At 31.9% G+C, this 20,174-nt stretch overlaps 2 protein-coding genes across 6 annotated transcripts in view; one reads left to right on the forward strand and one right to left on the reverse strand.

Moving 5' to 3' along the window:
* Positions 1 to 18,048, forward strand: LOC148621956 (dolichyl-diphosphooligosaccharide--protein glycosyltransferase subunit STT3A). 3 transcript variants are annotated; one of them, XM_088571363.1, is made up of 16 exons: positions 1 to 41; positions 7,644 to 7,756; positions 7,957 to 8,139; positions 10,057 to 10,202; positions 11,464 to 11,661; positions 11,935 to 12,045; positions 12,576 to 12,656; positions 13,004 to 13,160; positions 13,639 to 13,791; positions 14,024 to 14,106; positions 14,323 to 14,481; positions 14,703 to 14,891; positions 15,128 to 15,244; positions 15,721 to 15,823; positions 16,262 to 16,450; positions 17,357 to 18,048. In XM_088571363.1, exons 2-16 carry the CDS (start codon positions 7,648 to 7,650, stop codon positions 17,500 to 17,502), a joined length of 2,124 nt encoding a protein of 707 aa, XP_088427489.1. In that variant the 5' UTR covers positions 1 to 41; positions 7,644 to 7,647; the 3' UTR covers positions 17,503 to 18,048. The 3 variants fall into 3 exon arrangements, with proteins under 3 accessions (XP_088427489.1, XP_088427490.1, XP_088427488.1); XM_088571364.1 differs by lacking the exon at positions 1 to 41 and adding an exon at positions 4,486 to 4,899; XM_088571362.1 differs by lacking the exon at positions 1 to 41 and adding an exon at positions 4,486 to 4,536.
* The window catches only part of LOC148621957 (coiled-coil domain-containing protein 172-like), a 14,002-nt gene continuing 11,866 nt past the window's right edge, over positions 18,039 to 20,174 (reverse strand). For 2 of the 3 annotated variants that reach the window (XM_088571378.1, XM_088571380.1), the window contains 2 exons: positions 19,844 to 19,915; positions 18,039 to 18,236 (listed from right to left, as the gene is read on the reverse strand). In XM_088571378.1, the coding sequence (XP_088427504.1) occupies positions 18,207 to 18,236; positions 19,844 to 19,915 (102 nt within the window). In that variant the 3' untranslated portion in view covers positions 18,039 to 18,206. The remainder of the gene's footprint in view (positions 18,237 to 19,843; positions 19,916 to 20,174) is intronic. The other variant, XM_088571379.1, reaches the window with a different exon arrangement.

Genomic DNA, 20,174 nt, shown 5'->3' on the forward strand with positions numbered 1-20,174 from the left:
GAAAAACCAGTGCCCTGTGGTCTACCGTATTAAAATCTTTGGTAAGATTCACGTTATTCTTTTTTAATGTGAAAAATCAAGATTTTATGCCCCCAAAAAATAATTATAATTATAAGGGGCCATCGGGGAACGGTCGTCAGGAAAGGGGACAGGGCATTTTTCCGTTAGTATTTTTAACCCACAGAGATTTATTATATTCCTGAACTTGCACCATTTCTATTTATTCACCCTGAACAAAAATGGACTATGTATACATATAAGCTTAAGAAGAACTTTTAGTATCCGAATGGACATGTGAGGGCACGATCGATACATTACATGAAACAATAACATCACATTACATTGAACTTACATTTTATGCACAGATTAATCACATATCGTAGCACAATATGGTATGAAACTGTGGGGTGTCGGGTATCCCTTTTCGGATTCAGTGTCCGGAGCTGTTTTCTGAGTGGGCGGCCTAATCAGAAAACAGCTCCGGACGCTGGATCCCAAAAGGGACTAGGGTGACAAGTACATCGATCTGAGATAAGGAAAGGAAAAAATAAATGTTTCACAGCTAGCTATTAAGTACCAGTCCATGTAAAATTCAGACACTGTCAATATTATAGTGATTCATGGTGAAGATAAACCCACCGCACGAACAACCTACATATGCTATATTTTTGCATATTCAGGTTTATTTTTGAGAAAATCATACATTTATCTCCCACTAAAATCAACCAAATAGAACAAAATCAAGAACGATAACTCTTGCAAAGTGCTAATTTTATATGGTCTGTAACTGATTCTGAATTGGAAATAAGAGTGAAGTCGGTGGGTTATTGACATGCATGAATCATATCCTGTTTGATTTTTATAGAGACTGATACTTAAAATAACCCAAATGAACATTGGTATTTTATATATATAGTTCTGAGACATTTGTATAATATTGATTTGTTGTGACATGCATCATTAATTTGATCCTCTATCCTACATAATAACATCTAAATGAACTGTCCCGTACTACCATACATCGTGTACTAAGTTACAGCCCTAGATTAATCCTACGAGGAGGCCAGCGAAAGCTATATTTTTTATAGCCTAGCTGGCCGATTGGTCTAGGGCGCTGGAGTTTGTGCAGGCGGTGTTGCCATATATGTCACAGCGGTACGAGTTCGAGTCCCGCGGAGGGAACGACCAAAAATTTGCATCGCAAATTTGACAGTTCTAACATCGTTGGGAATTTTTCAGACCTTTCTATCTATATATAACCAAAGGCCTGGAATTTAGTACAGACCAGGTTACTTACCAGAACAATTCAATCGTTATATTCCACTCACTATCGTTTTGGGGTTGGATAGATGTGTTGACATAATAGAGTAGTAGTCTAGATGTAGATTAGCTACATAAACGAAGATTTTCAATAGGCTTAAAGTGATTTTCAACACCGCCGTCTTACGAAAATAAAATGGTACGGGAAATATCATCACTATACATTTGTATATGCTATGAACTGAATAGAAAGTTTCACATATCTTGTACTCACGGAACGAGTAAACTTTTCGATCAAAAGAAGTATGGTTATATTTTTACAACTTGAGGTTGGATAGATTTATTGACATACAACAGAGCAGTGGTCTGACTAACTGCATAAACGAAGATTTCCATAATGCTTAAATTAAGTTCAACACAGGCACTCGAGGACAGGATATAGTTTTTTTTTTACAAAAAAAAACCAAAATTCGTAGTTTTTATTTATTCAATCCATAAAAAAGCCTTACTGTGAATAATATGTTATGAAATGAACAGAAGAAATAATTAAGAAGAAAAAACGCCTTTTACAGGTGAAATGGAAGAAAATATGAAATTCTGAAAATTCATCTTTTCATGAAATGGTTATTATTGTCACAATTAAAACTGAGAAATAAGCACAAGAAATTAGCATATTAATTTAATACATCGATAATAATTATATGCTAAAAAGTAACATTTAGGTTCATATTGAGATATTTTTTCCGGGGTTAGAGTGGCAGTTTCACATAATTGGACTTGAAAAAGGTTCAAATATATATTACTTGAGCTCACTTGAAAGCTGAAGTACTTTAAAATGTACTGTATTAAACAAAATAATTTTTGAACCGCGGTGTTATAAGAAAAATTATGATAGTGGGTGGTATAGAAGAAAACCTGAAATTCTGAAAATTCCTTTTTTTCAATAATTGTAACCCAAAAGGAAAACCTAAGCGCCTGATTGATCAGATATGGTTCGTGCATCATTATCTTAATTATGAATGTCTAAAATATGATTTATACAGTGCCATGCTGTGAAGATAATTTTGTTTGATACTGAGACCCGTTTTTAAAGATGGTGGTAATATTTTTAATTTGTGCGGAAAAATATTTTCTGAAAGTTATTTTCTCGTGGTGTTATGTAAAAAATCGAAATATCTATCGAATGATACGAAATTTGAGACCTTTTGTTTGAGCAATAACTCGTAGAGTCGGTCGAATTTATTCGACTTTTATGGGAAAATCGAAAATTCTATATTTTGTAATTTTTGTTGAATTCTGATAAGAAGTTCTCCAAAAGTCACCAAAAAGAAGAACAAACATATTAATTGTGATAGTACTAAACAGAAAATATCAGATGAGCCATTTTTTTTTCTGTAGTATACATACTCTAAAGGTTTTATCATTGAAAAATATGTCAATTTAGGCGAATTTTCGATGGGTATAGGGGTACATATTTTTCACTTTACCGCAATTTAATGGTACCATTGGAAAGCTGAGACGTTTGACTATATACTGATACCTATTATGTATATTTAGTAGCCACAAAAATCTTGGCTCTTTGTATCAATGATGTATAAATATAGGATTATACTGAAAAAGAGTCCGAGAATATTCTTTGGCGATAAATTGATTTGGTAATAGGAGGTATAAAGGTACCTGCAAATCACCATGAAGTTGATGAGTGGGATGCACGGTGGAGCCTTCCAGCCCATTAACAACATGGTTATTAAACATACTCCAAAGACAACCTTTTATATAAATATTACTTATCAATCATTTGCATATGGATAGCTATAGGAAAAAAGCTAAAAATACACTGTGCTCACAAAGAAAATACCCCCGCTTCGAATGGACTTAAATGTGCGACGCTTTTTGGATAAAAAGAGTTCGGCTATCCCAATTTTTTTGTTGAAATATGAAGTAATGTCAGTTAATTGTTATTTATATAAATTTATTAAAAAAATCTTATCTACCAGTTTTTTTGACAGAACGTGAGATATTGAAATTTCCTATAGAATCAACATGAAATTTAAAAAAATTGCCTTCATTAAGGCGCAATTATCTTGAAATCAAGTTAGGTAATCGATGTTTTTTACATTTAAGTTCTAAGTATGTTCATTCAAGGTTATCTACGAGTAAAACTAGAAATCATTCTGCTACAAATACGTTAATGTAAGTTTTAGAATGTGGTTACCGGTATCCTTATGCAAGGTATACAAAGGGATGATGGTCTAGGAACAAAATCAACAACAACAAAAAAATCCAAATTTCATTATAAAATATCTATCTAAAATTGTTTACAGAGGTAAAAGAAGTCCTTCCGTAAAAACAATATATTTGTGCAATGCCGATTACTCCAGCAATGCTAGAGGTTGCCAGCCAAGCTATTTTCTGACTTGGTGCCATCCTTTGGGTATGGAGAAACGGAATTCCAACCCCTACGTTGTAGGAGTAAATGCTGATATCCCACAAAAGGGATACCAATGCTGACAGAGTCTTTCATACCATAGACCTGGAATTTTTTAGTACAAGAAGTTAAAGGGTAATCAAGGGAACCAAGATATTCGAGCGGAAATCAAAAGGTATATTACATATTCCACGGATATATAGGCAAGTCAAGGAAAACAGACACACACAGCAAAGAACATGGAATGACCAAAATAACATGCACAAAAAATGTAAATGAGCAACCCGGATTCCACTTGAAACTGGGAGCATGGACCGGGTGCACCGGTAGGGTCAGCGTCCTCGATCTAGCTGCTTTTCTAGAAACACCCGTCGATTTGCTTATAAAATATCATGCCCGGGGTATAGATGAAGGAGAAAAGGAAAACTGCGACACGGTAAAAAAAAAATCGGTTCTCATGGTGCAGATGATCCACGAGTTCATGATTACAACCATAATTGTAGCACGAATTGTAGCAACATATATGTATTACCCTGTTATTCCAGAAACCTAATTGTAAGTTGTAAAGTTTCTGTTCCGATAGTGCTTGTTCTCGTTAATACACATACATTGAAAGAAAAGTACTTCAGATTAAAATTTTATAATTTTTGTGTATTTCAAATTCCTAAAGTGTAAGCAAAGGAACCAAGGTTATGCGTAGGTGGTTGTGTTATGTTCAAAGATTTTCTTTGGTCTTCAGTTTATTTTACTCTAACCAATGAATTTCAAGGTTCTATCAACCAATTATCTTTAGTGTTACATTTGATTTTGGTTCACTGTTAAGCCGGTGTGTTGTCTTTTGCATTGAGGCAAGTACTTTATGAAAACCTGTTGGCAGTCAAAGTTACCCCAAAATTGATTTAAAATGTATTAAGATGACGTTAGATAAGTCTCTTGCACACTCTTGAACATTTAAATATTTAAAACTGGTCGTGAACAGGAAGAGTTTTGCTAAGTCTTCTTGCTGATGTGGCAATGCCCATGGACATGGCATGCACGTCGAACCGGGGATGTCTTGCCGATAATATCACACTATTTCAAATTTAATCTGGCATCTAAAATTACACGACTAGATATTCATAAATCTTATGTACGATGACGTGTTTGTGGTAATTAATTTTATTTTACCTTGTTAATGGACTTGCAAAGTCGAATGTACAGATATACAAAATGTAAGTGTGCCTCCCCAGTATTTATGCTGGGTAAACTTAAAGCCTATAAGGTTTATATTAGACTTATGCATACTAGGAGAAAGTGAAATTGTTCAGGATTTTAGCAATATACGTTTTATAATAAAAAAATTGACAATGACAAAGTTTTGATGAAAATACATCATTTTGAAGTACATTCAAAGGTTAAACAAAGGGAAGACACAATGATTAACTGAAAACTGTAGTTTTTGATAATGGAATTTTTTTCTTAAAGACATAGGTACATGTACATTCAATTACTCATTATTTTTATTGTGATTCAAAGCACATTTATCAAAAATAGCCATTCAGCAGATTTTTCTCATTCATTCATATTTGATATTAATTTCATTTTAAAAGACGCAATAGTTTCCACATACACTCAGTGAACCAGAGCTGCTCTGGCTTCCAAAATTCTATTGCCAGATAAATAGCCAGCTGCCATTTTTTGTTGCTAATTTTCAGAAATTAGAGCCAAAGGGTGCCATTATACTTTTTTTTTTTTTTTTTAAATATGACAGTATTTAGTCCACTGATGAATTATCTTCATCAATTCATCAAAATAACCTCTCCATTCATGACATACATTTACCCAAGATTCACTCTTGATGCATGTTCATGTATAAAGCAGGTTTTTAACTCTAGTCTGTCACTTTCATATGCACAAAAGAATTTAGCAGTGAACCTACAGACTGAGTCTATGTAAAGTCAATCAGGTCTATGATGAAATATGCTCAAATATGCTTTAAAATGTACAGTACTGTCTATGTAAAATTATGATGGGTCTATGTTGACAAAAAATTTAGCTTCTAATACTGCATAAAATAATAAAGTACTAATCCAGAAACAGATATTTAATTTCCATCAAGGACTTTATATTACTATTCTCATATAATCCCTGATTTTAAAACATGTTCACCTTTGTCCTTTATGGTCTGATTATCTTACAGTATTATTTTATTTTTGTTAATATATTTTTAACAAACTTGATTCTTTTTTTTCAAATGATAAAATTTCTAGCAAACTACATTTTGTACCATGGACCATTAATTGTGTCCTTGTTTAATTATCTTGATATCTGAATAGTATTACCTGAATTAGTTTTTGGGAATCCCCATTCTATTTGTTTACCGATTTTCCTGCCAAAAAAAAGTGTAAACAAATGTCATCCTTTTTTTTTTATCAGTTCATTCATTTCGAAGTGCTTAGACACTTTCTGATAGGATAATCATTGTTAATTGGATTTAATTTATTCTGTTATTAGGTAAGTCTGTTTCTGAATGTATCACATGGTTAAACAGAGCTGTGAAGCTTGTATGAAGCCACATGCATATGGCCATAATTGTGTTTACCTTTGACCAGATGATGAGTTTTGATTGGCACAATAATTTATTAAATTTGATTGACACCTTCTATAGGATATTGTTAGTCATGGTCACCTGGTCTAATTACCTTTAATTGCCTTCAGTCCTAAATTGGTCATGGTAATTAACTCTGACCAGATGTCAACACAATTGTTTAATTAGAGAGAATATCCGTTTGCTGAAAAACTTACTGTCAACTTTAATACATAAAACCTAGGCGCCAAGAAAATCGCCAACTGGTTATTTTTGTCACCAGATAAAATAAAAAATCGCAAATTGTGACATTGGAGAAGCCCAGTGCGACCCCTGAGTGACAAATAAAACATAGTGATTTTTTTTTGGTAATTTGTCTTAAAAGAACTTTTGAAATAGAAAATATTTACTTTCCTCTTGTTTCCAATAAATTAAATAATATATATTGCTACTCTTCAAACCCATTGTTTTTTTTTCAAACATTCTTAGCAAAATTACCCTATTTTCAACAGAGGAATTTCAGAAATTTGGCTATTAAACAGCCAAATAGCAACACAGGTTTTCTATATAGATTATTACAAGTGACTTCTCACTCTAATATACACTCACTTCCTTGTCCTAATTTCTTCGGACTCTGCAAACCTCTTTTTTATTTGGATATTGAAAAGTCAGATTGGCCTTAAAGTTGGGGTGTAAAAAATTCTCTTTTTAGCTCACCTTGCCGAAGGCCATGTGAGCTGTTGTCATCACTTGACATCCGTCGTTGTCGCCGTTAACAATTTTTCAGAACTCTTCTCATCTGACACTACTTGGGGTGTCCTTCATGGGACTGATGTGGGGATTTTTGATCCGTGGAAAAACATAGCTGCCCTTACTAAATGTAGAACACAGGGGTTAGGCAGTAGTGTTTTGCATATTATATCCCCAAAACTATCAGGTTTAACCGAACTCTTTCAATTGCTGAAACGATCCTTATTATAAGGCCTACAAAAGTCTTGAAAAATCAAAGTTGTTAGATGACTTCCTGTAAGAGTTATTGCCATTGAAAGGTAAAAAATTATGTTTTTTTTTGTTGTTGTTTTTTTTTAGTTTTCAACCAATATCTTGAAAACTAAACCTTCAATTACAGAAATGATCCTTAGGATAGGTCCTACCAAAATCTTTTTGAGTCTAAATGACAACTCTTTGTTAAATTTATTGCCCTTGAAAGGCATAATTTAACCATGTGAGTGATTCAAGCTCCTGTGAGTCTCTTGTTTGAACAATCAGGCACTTAAGAATGATTGAAATATCTAAAAAAATGAAATTGAAATTCTTTGTTCTGTCTTGGATAACTTTAACCATATAGTTTATAGTATGACTTTCAATATTTAAATTATTTTGTCACAGAAAAATGAAGACATCACAGGTACCATGGGGCTTAGGATGGCTGTACCGTCTGTCACCTGAAAAACAAGACACTATGTTGAAAATGATGGTATTGACTATAGCTGCTATACTTTGTAAGTAATAAATTATTATAATTAGCAAATAACTTCTATATGTCCTCAGAAAAGGACAGACCATTGTGAATGAACAAATCAGCGTCTGCTTACCAGGTAATTTACTTTTTCTGCATTTTTGTGGTAACATAATGAAGTTCTTTAACATATATATAATGATCAATCAATTTTTATTCATTGTGATAAACATTTCATTTCAGCATTTTCAACTAGGTTGTTTTCTGTATTGAGATTTGAGAGTGTTATTCACGAATTTGATCCATACTTCAACTATAGAACTACAAGGTTTTTGGCAGAAGAAGGATTCTACAACTTCCATAACTGGTTTGATGACAGAGCATGGTACCCTTTAGGTAGAATTATTGGTGGAACAATTTATCCAGGTAAATTCGTATAGTACAAGTGTCAATTGCTAGGTATCAAATGAAAAAGTCCAACTTTATACAGTGATTCTTCTCTAAACCAGCCACCACTGGGACAAGAGGAAATGGCTGGTTTATGGGGGTGGTCAGTTTTGTGAAAAATAGCAGTGCATTGTAAGAGTTGTCTCCTTTTATGTGGTCTATAACCCTACACATTGTCAGTGTGCTGGTTGAGACATGTTTAATGCCAATTCAAAACTTTAGTCCTTTTATTACATTTCAAAGCTTGCATCATTTGTATATGATTTGATTTTACAAACGGTATTGCCCACAAAATAATGTTCATGGTTTTGAAAGATTGTGTAGTAAAGATTAAAGGGCTATTGATGGTAATTAATCATTTGTATTGTTTTAGAAACCACCTATCAATAAAGTTTAATAATTTTACCTCTTTATTGTTTTTGCTTTGGTACAGATCACATTAATTAACAGTTTGATGATAGTACATGTACTATTAAATGACCGTGATTGCTTGATGTGTGTACCACTAGCTTCCAACTTGGCATCAGAATATGCTCACCCTTAATTTTCATTAACTCTTCAGATTTATCTTCATTTTTTTATTTCTAAATATTCTGGTGATTGTGACAAAATGTAGAATGGACTGATCTAATATAATCATTGAATTTGGCACTGAGTACGATTTTAATCCTTATATTTGGCACTAAGTATGATTACAATCACTGTAGTTGGCACTAAGTATGATTACAATTACCATATTTTTCAGACTATAAATCAATACTTTTTTCAGCAAAAGGTCAGTCTCAACTTGTCATCCATTTCGACATATATAAGGATTTTTCAAGAAAAAATGTTAATCTACAATATATTTCATAGATTTGTATAGTTCACTTTTGATTGTTTTCTTTCAAATTTTGGGTAAACTGCAGTCAACGAAGGCTGTCACTCAAACAGTCAAACCGGCGATTGAACTGGGAAGGTAATTGATGTGCCACTATTCTTTATGAAAGAATATGACAAGGTTAAAAAAAACTTTAAAACCATTGAAATATATAAACAACTCTAGAAGATACGTTAACAAAACTCTTTTACTGGTAAGACATTATCGAGTGTTCTGTAGTTATCGGTTCTTTAATATGCAAATTTATATCCACTTATGATATGTTGTAACACAATCGCACGTGGCTCAAATTATAATCAATTAAAATGTTATTTAAATGGCTAATTGCAACCAGATTGAAAGGTAACAATTTTTTTTTAATGTATTTCGAAATACCAGGTAATATTGTTCATTAATTAAACTCGTAATTATGACCTATTCAACAAACCAACTTCCTGCTAACTTCACACCTGGGTGCCCATGTTTGACATGTTTACAATTTGGTACACCTGATGATCAAAGGCTTCAGAGCAATTGACACGCAATTCAATAAAAAATAATTAAACTCACAGACAAAGTACACTTTAATGAAAATAACCACCAACACCTACGATATAAATACACACATCTTACCCTCGACTTATCTAGCAAATTCGACTTAACAATGTTTTTGGTCAAAATTAGGCAATTCAACTTACACACCACATCGACTAGAGTCTGAAAAATATGGTACTATATTTAGCACTAAAGTATGATTACAATCACAATATTTGGCAATAAATATGATACATGTATACTAACAGTGACCTTTTTCCCCCTTCATTAAGGAAAGTTTGATCCTTCTGGGTGGATACCAACTTCTGCTGTTCTGGGATCAGCCAGTGAAGCCTTTCTCATTCAGTATGATGGTAATTTTTCTGTTGAGTCTTTTTAGCAGAACATATTTGTTGATGCCATGGAAGAGAAGATTGATTGATTTAAGATGCATTATAAATAATCAACAAACTTTTGTTTTCACTTCTAGGTTTTTTTTTCAGGTTTAATGGTCACGTCAGCAGTTCTGTACCATGTTATGTGGTTTTTCCATATTACTATTGACATCAGAAATGTCTGTGTGTTTTTGGCTCCTTTATTTTCAAGTTTGACAACATTAGTCACCTACCAGTTTACAAAAGAACTGAAGGTATATATTTCAAAATTATTATATGATCCAGCTAATATAGTGAATAGTGAGTAACAGTGTGATATATAAGCTATTTACTATAATAACATATTCTACTCCCATCAACAACGCTTCATAAACTGCATATTGAAGTAGCAGTCCACCTAAGAATCATGCAATTTTCACTGCAAGTGATTTATTGATGTCAGATATTTTATCCAAATTGACTTTAAATCAGTTGGATATATAAGAAAAACAATGAAAAAAATGAAAAATATTATCACCATTACTATAGCAATAACCACTCCTTAGCAACCGCCAATTTAGGGCCTAATAATCACAAAAATTTCACAATTTGAATGTATTTTTTTATAACTAATGGTGGAAATTTACCAAACTAAATAATTATATTAATGAAGTGTGTCTTATGGAAAACAATTTACAATAAAGTACAAAGCAATCTGATTGGTTAAGATCTGGTTACCATAGCAACCAATTTCTTAATTTTTGACAATTTGAAATATACAAAAATAGGCTATGTTCAGACCCGTTTTGCTAACAAGAGCAAGAAGATATTATCCAAATGTATGCATGGATGTGTAGTAGATGCTCTCCACTGAAACATATCAAACATAAAAATACGTAGCATATCTTTGTTTTTTGCTCATTTGGACCTTAAATCATCCCCATAAAAACTTTTCTTCTTCTTAACACTTTTCATACAAACTTTGTCCAGACCATAACTTTTTTGTCTTTTGACCTAGACTTCTAATATTTGGTATGTTGGTATATCTTCTCGGGGCAGAGTGTCACATACCAGAGTGGGTGATCCTTGACCTTTAACCTCAAGGTCAAATAACATACAAAGTTTGGCAAAATATGATTAATATTCATATTAGATTTTATCCTAAATCAAAACTTGTTTAGTTTGGGATTATTAGAATCCTAGACTATACCAATCAACTTTAAAGATGCCATAGTACTGAATAAGATTATCCAAAGTAACTTAAGTGTACCCAACCAGTAAGTAAGCTTGTTACTAATCAAATTAAATTCTACAGTTTTAAGATCTTTAAAGTTATAGTTTTTTTGCTATATGAGTTTCAATTGTGTATTTTGGAATTAAGTGTTTCGCAATGTGCTATAATTTATAAAGACATAATATACTTTTAAACTCTCATTTCTTTGATAAGATATGGTCTTGGAAATGCAGAAGCTTTTACTTAATGGATTCAGAGTAGTTGTCTATTTAGATTGTACAATGAAATAGTTGCTATTATAGGATGCAGGTGCAGGACTGGTTGCAGCAGCAATGATTTCCATTGTACCAGGTTACATCTCCAGATCTGTAGCTGGATCGTATGATAATGAGGGTATTGCTATTTTCTGTATGTTGTTGACTTACACACTGTGGATAAAATCTGTAAAAACTGGATCTGTATTCTGGAGTGCTTTGTGCTCACTTGCCTACTTCTACATGGTAAGTAATTTACAGTGTTCTTTTTACTTGAAAGTAAGACAAGATTGATATTTTAATTTAGCTGTATGGTACTATGTAAGAACCATGCTTCCATGTATAGTACATTTCTGTACTTTAAAGTGATACCTTTTTAATTTTTTGAATTATTTTTTTAAATGAATGAAAACTTAAAACCTAAAAAAAAAAAAGAAATGAGGAACTGCAAGATTTTTAAAGGGTCTTTCGTCTGTGCAGAAAGTGATGAATTAAAATACAAGAAGTATTTAATTACAGGTTTCCTCATGGGGAGGATATGTCTTCCTTATCAACTTGATCCCATTGCATGTGTTGGCTCTGATGGCTACTGGTAGATTCTCACACAGAATTTATGTTGCTTATTCAACAGTGAGTACATTGTAGCTCTTCATTAAAGATAACTATGTATCATGCATTTTGCATTTAGAAAAAAATTGGCTGCTTATCAAATCTTCTATCATATGTAAAAGTACCTTTTTGTATTATATATTTTTCAGCTTCTCTGTATTTCAAATTTCAAGTTTATAATTGTGTTGTTGATTTTGTATGCAGTTTTGTAATTTCATCTTTTATGATTATAATTATACTCCCACTCGTTAAAGTGGGAGCTATATTGCAATTGCCTTGTCCTTCTATTTATTATACTTTTTTTGTAACAGATTTCTCAGCTTCTACTGGAGGGAATGCTTAAATGCTTTCTTATGATGACTTGTACTGTATTCCACCTTTTCAGGTTCCATATTCATCTACCGGTACTTCTTATTTACTGATTAGTAGATTAGGATTTTAGGTGCTGCCATTAAATTTTTGTTCCATATTTCCCAGTTTCTATTACAGGGAATGCTTGATATTTGTGTAGTATAGATATGGGTTTGAACATTTTTTTAAATATATTGTAGGTATATTGTTTGGGAACCATTTTGTCTATGCAGATATCATTTGTAGGATTTCAGCCAGTTCAGTCCAGTGAACACATGGCAGTAAGTTAATCAACTTATTTAAGATTTAATATTTAATAAATAGAAAATAATTAGTGATCAAATTTATTTAGGAAAATATGTATCAAAAAGCTTTAATAAACGTTTGAAGACTTATCAGCTACTATTACTGCTTTTTATGTTTAAAGAAATAGTCATAGAAGCTTGAAACAGGCTAGTTTTTTGCTAGTCAATTTTATATCAATATGTTTTGAACATCTCATTTGAAGTGCTAACTCAATTAATACTGGGAAATTCCTAGGTAGATTTGAAACAATGATGGAAAATTTTATTATTGTCAAATATTGAGAATATCTTCAAACAATTGACAATGTATTTTTTTTCTTCAGGCTTTGGGAGTATTTGGTCTCTGTCAGATCCATGCCTTTATTGATTATGTTCGTTCCCGACTGAATGCAGAACAGTTCAATGTTCTGTTCAGATCTATGGTACTGTTAGTTGGAATCTTAGGAACCGCTGCAGCTGCTGTAGCCACAGCCACAGGCAGTATCCTTTTGTAGTTTGAATATAAAGAAATGATTATAAAGAGTGTTGATATTTTAATTTTTTTTCCATATGTTTCATAGTAAACATAAATCATACAAATATCTGTCACCTTGAAATTAAAAAATATAAGCTAATTAGATCATTATTATTTTCTAGTTAACATCTAGTAAGGTCAGATTTCCATATAAATTACTTACAGTACATGAATTAATAGTATAAGTAGGCAAGTAGACCAGAAAGAGATGGTTATAACCTAGGGGTAAGGGAACAGGAAATTGGAATATGGGATGGGTGGGAACCAGTAGTAAAAAGGACAGCATTTTTACCAATATAAGGAAGGGATTTTGGAACTAATACCCCTTGTCAACCCCCAAAATATTATTTTGAGCTTGATTTACTTCAATGTGCACTGTATATGTTTCCAGTTGAAGACAGGGTTTTTTTCCACATTTATTTATACCCCTTAACTTGGGACAAGAAATATCACCATGGACTGGACGTTTTTACTCCTTGTTAGACCCATCCTATGCAAAGAACAACATCCCAATTATTGCTTCTGTATCAGAACATCAGCCAACTTCATGGAGTTCTTTTTACTTTGATCTTCAGATGCTTGTTTTTATGTTCCCAGGTGAGTTACAAATATGCTTTAAATAAGCTAGTTTAATGTATTAAAAATATATCAGATATGAGCTTTTTAAGGTTGAATGTGTAAGTATACAGGTTTAGACAGTATAAAGTTTCCATTGTCTTTATATTATGAGAATATTTTCTGAGTAAATTTGTGTTATTTTTTGTTACTTATATTATCTTTAATGCTTTATGATAATGATAGAGACTAAATTATCTTCATTTGTTTTCAGCTGGGCTGTACTTTTGCTTCAGTAGACTGACTGATGCCAACATCTTCATCATTATGTATGGTGTTACAAGCATCTACTTTGCAGTAAGTTCATTCATAATAAACTAACAGAAACTTGTCAGAATGCTCGAAATTAAATTTTCTAAACTTCTAGGCTACCCACAAGATTTTTATAACAGTGTGATTTTTGACACTTGAAACAACCCTATAATTTGTATCCAGTAGATGACTAAAACAGTTTGAAGCCTTTTTTTTCTATGTCTATGAAATAAAGTTCCATTAGTTTCAATATTTTTGCAGGGTGTGATGGTACGTCTCATGTTGGTACTTGCTCCTGTTATGTGTATCCTTTCTGGTATTGGTGTATCAGCAACTCTTACTACTTACATGAAGAATCTAGATGTTAAAAAAGATAAGAAATCAAAAAGAGCAGATTCTACTTATCCAATGAAAAATGAGGTAAGACATATTATATAAAGATGTGTAAAAAAAACAGCTATTAAAAGAGTAAAAATTAAATAATATAAATCATTTTTTTTTTCTCATTGTCATTGACTAAATATTTTGGTGTTCACTGAGCTCTCACCATTTTTTAAAAAAAGTCAATATACTACAAATGTATAAAGATTTCATTTCCCTTTGAGTTGTCTATGATATTAATGTGATGACTCTAATTTCAGGTAGCCTCAGCTGTTGTATTCATGGTGACTGCCTTCTTGATTACGTACACTTTCCATTGTACATGGGTGACATCAGAAGCTTACTCTAGTCCCTCTATTGTATTGTCTGCTCGATCAGGAGATGGTGGCAGAATTATCTTTGATGATTTCCGTGAAGCTTATTATTGGCTCAGACAAAACACTCCAGAGGTACATGCCTATTTACTTAATTCTAGTTGGTGTTGTTAATCAAATACCTTTAAGTTTTTATTTCTTTATTTTTTTTTTTTTAAATATTTTGCTTATTGCTCTGTTCACTTTCAGTGTGTGGAAATATTATTAATGGAGAAAATTAGCAAAATTTTTAATTAACCAATAGTGAAATAATCTGTTGACTCTGATAGTGGGTAAATTAATAGACATTTCCAATTTAATTCTTGTTATAGGATGCCAAAGTTATGTCATGGTGGGATTATGGTTACCAGATAACAGCTATGGCTAATCGTACAATATTAGTTGATAACAACACATGGAACAATACACATATATCCAGAGTTGGACAGGTAAACGAGATTTTCCAATCTCAGTTTTTCCTTACTTAACATCTTTCTTTGATGGTAACACTCTTATACATATTATTGGACAAGGTTCAGCACATTTATAAAGTTAGTTTGTTTGTTGGGGTTTAATGCCCGAGCAGCAATATTTCAGCTCTATTCAGGTGATGAACGTGAAGTGGATGATAAAATGAACATAAAATGATTATGAAATAAAAAAAATGGGACAGGACACAAGGACAATGGGGTCGAGCAATTTTGATTGTCACTGGAAATAGGGAGAGGTGGGTAGGGTCAAGCAATTTAGCCTCCTGTGGTGGAGCCCTATGGTTCCTACTCCGGGAGAATACCACAGTAGGATTTTTTAACGTGCGAGGAACATGGCATCTATCCCATTTATAAAGAGGTACATTTTTAGAGGTGAAAATTCGAAATGTATTTTTGTAGTAAAATTGTTATACATTATTGTTTATACTTAACAGGCTATGGCATCTCCAGAAGAAAAATCCTATGAGATCATGAGAGAATTAGATGTTAATTATGTATTAGTAATATTTGGAGGTCTGACAGGATATTCATCTGATGGTAAGTAACAGGGATGATTTTATGAGGTTTACAAACGAAGTGGAAATTGGAAAAATCGGAAGTACATTTACAGTAAGAAAAGAATCATAACGGTAAAATCCAGGTTTGAAATAGTGGAATTCTGCAAAAAGGTGGGGAAAAAAATCATCTCTGAACTGAGGAAATTCATTAACTTATACATGTGATGATAGCTAATGCATTGCATCCTTTTCAAAAAGTCACATATACATGTAAATAAAACACAATTGTATTAGGTACCATATTGTGTTTATTGTTTGAGTACAGCAGTGAAAAACACTGTAGCAATGTACTTACTCATTCCTGTTGTGCTCTACTACACAGAATTTGCTATCTGAGTACATGTATTTAATAAATTTTCAAACTACAAATTTTACACAAACTTTTGTAAAAGTTAATGTACTGAGGCACTTATTGCAGATATAAACAAATTCTTGTGGATGGTTAGAATTGGTGGCAGTACAGACAGAGGAAGTCATATTAAAGAAGCAGATTATTATACACCACAGGGAGAATTCAGAATTGACAAAGATGGGTCACCTACACTTCTAAATTGTCTCATGTATAAAATGTGTTACTACAGATTTGGTCAGGTTTATACAGAAGGAGGTGAGAATTAATTTCCTAGAGGTGTTACAATTCCACTGTTAATATCTGATACTGAACATGATTCAAGGCAGACAGTCTGATTTTTATCACAACTTATACAGAAAGGTCACATTTTTGGCTTTCACACTGCAGGTTTAACTGTTACTGTGACATAATAAGAAACAAAAATTTTTAGCTATTACTGCTGGTTTAGCTTATTTGGGTAGTAGATTGGAATCACAAAAATAGTATGATTATCAATTTCTTGTTTCTACCTGTAAAGATCACAATGTTTCCTTTTATCTGTGATTAATTTCCCTTCTTTTGTGTGGAAGCACATTGGTTTTTTGTAGAAGGCAAAAATTAATACTCAAATACTTGGTCACGATACTCACGAGTACTCGAATACTAGTATTCAAGTTAATATGTGGTATTTTTATTATTGCCTTCAAATATACAAGTTAACATCTAGATATACACATTATCCCAGAATTCAAATTCAAAGACTACAATCTTTACATGTGTATCACTTTACCTTGAACAATAAACATCTGTATACCGTTTCTACAAATTACCATAATAAGAGATATGACATTGTTAGGTAAATGAAGTGGGGCTTGATAGACACAATCTGTATCACATATGTTCCTGGAGAGTTGGTAATTTTTTGATTAAGACTTGTCATATTTTTTAAGTAATTTTTTATATTTTGAACAGAAACTGATCAGATATTATTTTTTCCTTAGAACTGTTTTTTTTTTCTTTCTTTTTGTTATCAACTTAGCATTTGTATTTTGTATGAGAACTTTCGAAAAATACAAAAATAAAGTACCAAAAAGAATGTTTCAAGTCAGATATTTGAAAATTAGCTTTTATAAATTGATCTCAGGGTAACTTAATAGCAGGCTGTGTTTTGATTTATTGTAGGAAAACCTCCTGGGTATGACAGAGTCAGAAATGCAGAAATAGGAAACAAAGATTTTGAACTTGATGTATTAGAAGAGGCCTACACATCTGAACATTGGTTGGTTAGAATTTACAAAGTTAAAGATCTTGACAACAGAGGATTGTAAACTTATTCTTTTTATTATATATTATAGTGACTTAAAGTAGTGTGTCATTTCTGACAATCAGATGGGAGTTCTCATAAATAAATAAAACAGAAATCACAGTTGTCGTAATCAGTATTGTTTCTGTATATCATTGTTTTGAACCATTATAAACACAGAATTTAAGTCAAATTGTTGCAAGGTTTTTATTTGCCATTGAGACTATAAATGCATTGTATGGTGAAGTTGAGTTAGAATATGTATTTAATTGATATATTTTTTACTATTTCTTTTTCTAGAACTAGTGCTGTGTTGTTAAAGCTTTATATACTTTGTTCATACTATGACTTTCTTTTATTTTTATTTGTTTATGTATGTATATTTTCTACTTAAAGGTAAATACTTTGTAAAACTTTAACTGTTGATGTGTTTAATTCAACTTTTTACTTACGCATGTAATGCTAACATAAATTATTTAGACCAGACCAACAATAACAAGAGATACCTATCTGAAAATTAGAATGTCACCCTATTTTGTATTCAACTGAAAAAAATAAATATTTTATAGAGTTTCTTTACTTTATTTTCCATAGTACAATTGTGATAAATGTATATTGATGACACATCCCACAAAGAGATTCAATTCTTGACTTACAGGATATGTTATTGCATAAGGGTGATCTTGTATTGTTGTATATTCTTTTAGTCTTGTATTAGGTACAATCCACTCACATGGTAACATCTTCAATTGATAGACTCTATAAAATGGAAATGAACACTATGTTTATTGAATAGGTTAGTACATGAAAGTAAACCTTGTAAAACAAAATCTACTTTTTACAACCTTGTAAAAAGAACACCATAATTAAGTATTTTTCATAGAAATAGGTGAAGGCTTGTGAACTTGGTATAATATTCCCTACTCAATGAGTGGAAAATACATTAGAATCTATTTGTTACAGATTTTGTTGCAATTATCTTGATTCTCAATTGGGTTGGTTGATTTCAAGTTTGATATATGGCTTTATGAGATAAATGGGACATACCTCGTTGATTTTGACTGCTGTCTGGTATCAACTCAGTTTATTAGGACTTTCCCATTTTTCATTACTTTTAAGAGGTCAACAAATAAAACAAGAATTTGCAAAATCAGAAGTAATTACACAGTAAAAAAAATGATAATGAGGAAATCCAGATTTGAAAAAGTTGAAGAAAATGAAGTCTCCTATATGGAGCAATTAAGGATATATCTAACACAAAACATGTGCAATTTCATGTTGAATGCAACTTGATTGTTTAAGAATCAAATGACACCTTCACATGAGGGCAATATACTTTAAAAGAAAAAAAAAAACGTGATTAACAGACTTCATTCCAGTAATATGGTGCAATATATGTCATAAAAATATACCTACACAACAGTCGTATCCCCAATTTTAAGATGATATTATAATTGTTAATGTATGATGGCTTCAGAGGGGCACATAAAATTCATTAATGCAGTGTGTTGCAATGCCTTACTGAACTTGTCTAGAGAAAACTACATATTGATTCAAAACATGCTACTCCTTGTTATCTTCTCTAGCAAGCATTAAGCAATAGTTATCTTCCATCTTTTACATCTAAACATTACACTCAACCTATAAACATGCATATAGTCTCATGGTATTGAGAGGAATTGCATTTTCTAAACACTGGAAGCCTCGCACAAATTGTTTTGGCTAGGACCTGTTCCTAGTACCTTTCCTAGAATGTTTAAAATATCTTCTGAAGTCTCACAATGTTTGAACAGTGACTTCTGGTTGTTAACATTAGTGAAATGATCCTCTGTAAAAATGTCATGTAGTTCTTCTTTGGATATGTCAGTCGGAAAAACAATCAATTATTAGCCAAGTAAATACTTAGTAACTCTTGAAACTTGTGACAGATTTGTTTAGTTCCAAATGGAAAAGGGAAATAATCAAGTTTCACCACATACTAGTATATCAAATATAAGAATTTATACCATATATTGGTATCTTCCAAAGCTCTGGAAACTTTAAAAAAAAAAGCCAAATATTGACTGAAAAAATGTTAGTCATTGTCTTATATTGAACACCAAATATATGTTGTCTCATTCAAAAGTGTTGCTATATAAGTCAAGAGAAAGCAATAATTATGCAATTAAGATAAATTTTAGTTGTGTTGATAACAGGTGGAATGGTCTTTGCCTTAAAAAAATAACTTGTCAGTAAAACTTCATTCACATGTTTGGTCTGTTTCTTCACATTTTTAAAGAAACTCTTTCAACTTGACCAAAATCCCCTCAAAAAACAGAAAAGGTACTAGTCAAAGCTCTCATTCATTACTATGACAGTTCTATAACCTGATTATTGGCATTTTGTTCAACTGTGAAATTGGTTAATTGGACCCTGTTGGTCACTGGTATGGATGAATTCTGCAAAAAAAAAAAGAAAGAATGTTCATTATTACTTCAGCATTCAATCAATCAAATGTTAAAAAGCAATTGCACGTTGAGGTATTATTCTGAGTCAGTTTGAGTAAGTCTTTATATGTTTCTTGATTGGGATTAAAATATTTCTACTTTCACATGACACAGATCTTAGCTATGATGTATGTCTTTTTATTTTATTGAATGCCTTTACAATTTGAAACCAGAAATACTGTTAGTAAAACACACAGAGGATACCCCGTGC

Source organism: Perna viridis, chromosome 3 (assembly GCF_037379345.1).
Source record: "Perna viridis isolate PV_CMFRI_1.1 ecotype Kerala chromosome 3, ASM3737934v1, whole genome shotgun sequence".
Classification (NCBI taxonomy): domain Eukaryota; kingdom Metazoa; phylum Mollusca; class Bivalvia; order Mytilida; family Mytilidae; genus Perna; species Perna viridis.

Excerpts from the sequence above, each read along its gene's own strand:
- LOC148621956 (XM_088571363.1), top strand. The coding sequence starts at position 7,648 with ATGAAGACATCACAGGTACCATGGGGCTTAGGATGGCTGTACCGTCTG. Across the intron at positions 7,757-7,956 it reads GACTATAGCTGCTATACTTT|CATTTTCAACTAGGTTGTTT; the intron begins GTAAGTAATAAA and ends ATTTCATTTCAG. Across the intron at positions 14,482-14,702 it reads CTTATCCAATGAAAAATGAG|GTAGCCTCAGCTGTTGTATT; the intron begins GTAAGACATATT and ends CTCTAATTTCAG.